We start from the raw sequence: 2,158 nt of genomic DNA, 5'->3' as shown, positions 1-2,158 counted from the left end.
AATAAATAAATAAATAAATAAATAAATAAATAAATAAATAAATAAAACAGCTGTCCTGTCGAAGGCAGCAGTGTGGAGACAGATAAAGCAGGCACATTCCCTGAAAGAATAAGTCTATGTAGGGGTTATATGCACTGACCCGGGATGGAAGCAGCAGTCTGACAGCCAGTCGGTGTGGCTGGATCCCGTGAGAAGTACGTTGCCCTTTGGGAGACCCACCATCTTCCAGAGGCGATCCTCACTACAGGAAACCAGGATGTCTTTGCGGGGGTGCATGACAATACTGCACAGTAAAAGAGAAGGAACATTATGGAGGGATAAAGGCAAGAAGTTTCCAAATTCAAATAGATGAAAGGGCAGTAGCTATCCCATTCCAGCAATGTGGGTTCATAGTGCGCTCACCCACAATTTTACAGGAAGCAGAACTCTACATCTCAGCTATAGCTCTATCCATAAAATCTTTCCCAGATTTATCAGTCTAATCACCTCACTGGGTCTCAGATTCCGCATTTATAAACTGAGGTGGTTGGTGGTGGTGATTGTGCGTGTGTAATTCTGGTTTTAGAGCAGAAAGTGTCTTTTCTTTCAGGGAAGAAAAGTTATACCAATGATATTTCTGTGTTAGGGTATTTGGACCAATGCCATGCTTATGCAAAAGAAAGAAAATCATTTGCATAATACAGTCTGTCTTCAATCAGGCATTAACTAGGAAAATATCATAGATGATAATCACATTATCATAGTTCTATAATAAATACCATCAATGAAACATTAACTCGATGACCCACTATCTACACGGTGAGACAGAGCTCAACTCCGCTAACATGCTACTTAAGCTAGTTTCAGTCAATGCACAGTATGCAAATTATGGTAATGCATTCAAGATGCATAAGACAATCCTCAGTCTACAAAGGCCTAGAGTGTACAATTAATGGTTAATACATAAAGAACTATTATTTGAACTGAACACTGATCATTGTGGCTATTTAAATATTGGAGCTAAACTACTCTAAAATCGGATCTACAAACTTAACGCCAGATAATTTATCCATGACAATGTTTCAGTCTTATTTATATAGTCTCATCTGTGCCTTACAATGCAAATGACCAGATAGATCAGTATTAATCACCTATTAATATTCAAGCTAATAATAATATCAATATTAGCAACAAAATGCCCAATTTCACATTGAACATGTCAGTTCCAAAATACAACATGTTTACTTGCCTAGAGAGCATAATGAAATGAAAAATGACCCTAAGAACTATCAATTACATAGTCATTTCTCCATTTTGTGAATGATCTTATTATTTTGTTTTGCAATATGGACTTTGGGAATTAAGTTTCCTAAAGAAATCATGGATCCTGTCTGTACTTATATAATTCCAGGTCTTACATGACATTTTATTCTCATTATCTATTCCCTCCATCCACATCATTAACTGCCCCCCAGCAAACGATGGACTGAACTATTACCTTGCTTTAGACCTACACATCTTCAGAAACAGGTTGATGTCAGAATTCACTTCACAGCATTATATTCATCATGAGCAAGGACATATAACTAATGAAATACTGTTTTACTTATACAAAAATATATATATGTATATATTAGTATTTTATTGCTCAAAATAAATACAATGGAAAGAAAATGATTCATTTTTCAATTCATCCTAATGTTGGCTTTGACTTTCAGAAGGCAAATTCAAGAAAGAATTTTATTATAGTTCAAACTGGGTAGAAGATACATTTATGGAACTTAATTAGAAGAAAAATATGATGAGAGGTAAAAATGTCAGGTTGAAACGAATTCTGTATTCAAACACAAGGAGAAGGCAAAGCAAGTTCTTGGAGCTACTGAGTATGATGCATGTTAGTGCACAGCTTTCCTGGCAGACACAGACACACTTGACTAGATGATAAATTACCCTCTTTAAGTGAAGATAACTAAAATCCTTGATGTCTTTACGAACTTTGAGAGATAAGTTTCCAAAATGACTTTTGCGAGGAGAGCTATTTGTAGAAGTTAGAAAGAAAATATAAACAGAAATTTGGTGCTGGCACATCAGTTTGGAAATGTGTTCTGACTCTCCTCATCCCTTATGCTTTGGAGCCCTTGCGGCACATGGCAGCAGCTTCTTCCATTCCATGCCTCTG

The 2,158-nt window shown here is 36.2% G+C and overlaps 1 protein-coding gene across 1 annotated transcript in view; it reads right to left on the bottom strand.

The window, feature by feature from the left end:
• Positions 1-2,158, bottom strand: part of LOC103744491 (sperm-associated antigen 16 protein) — a 619,142-nt gene that overhangs the window by 159,124 nt on the left and 457,860 nt on the right. Inside the window, exon 11 of the mRNA XM_017801372.2 lies at positions 140-283. Within this exon, the coding sequence (XP_017656861.2) occupies positions 140-283 (144 nt within the window). The remainder of the gene's footprint in view (positions 1-139; positions 284-2,158) is intronic.

Source organism: Nannospalax galili, unplaced genomic scaffold (assembly GCF_000622305.1).
Source record: "Nannospalax galili isolate Female #2095 unplaced genomic scaffold, S.galili_v1.0 scaffold281, whole genome shotgun sequence".
NCBI classification, from domain to species: Eukaryota; Metazoa; Chordata; class Mammalia; order Rodentia; family Spalacidae; genus Nannospalax; species Nannospalax galili.
Note: the sequence above shows the minus strand (reverse complement) of the source record. Positions and strands in the feature narration are given on the sequence as shown.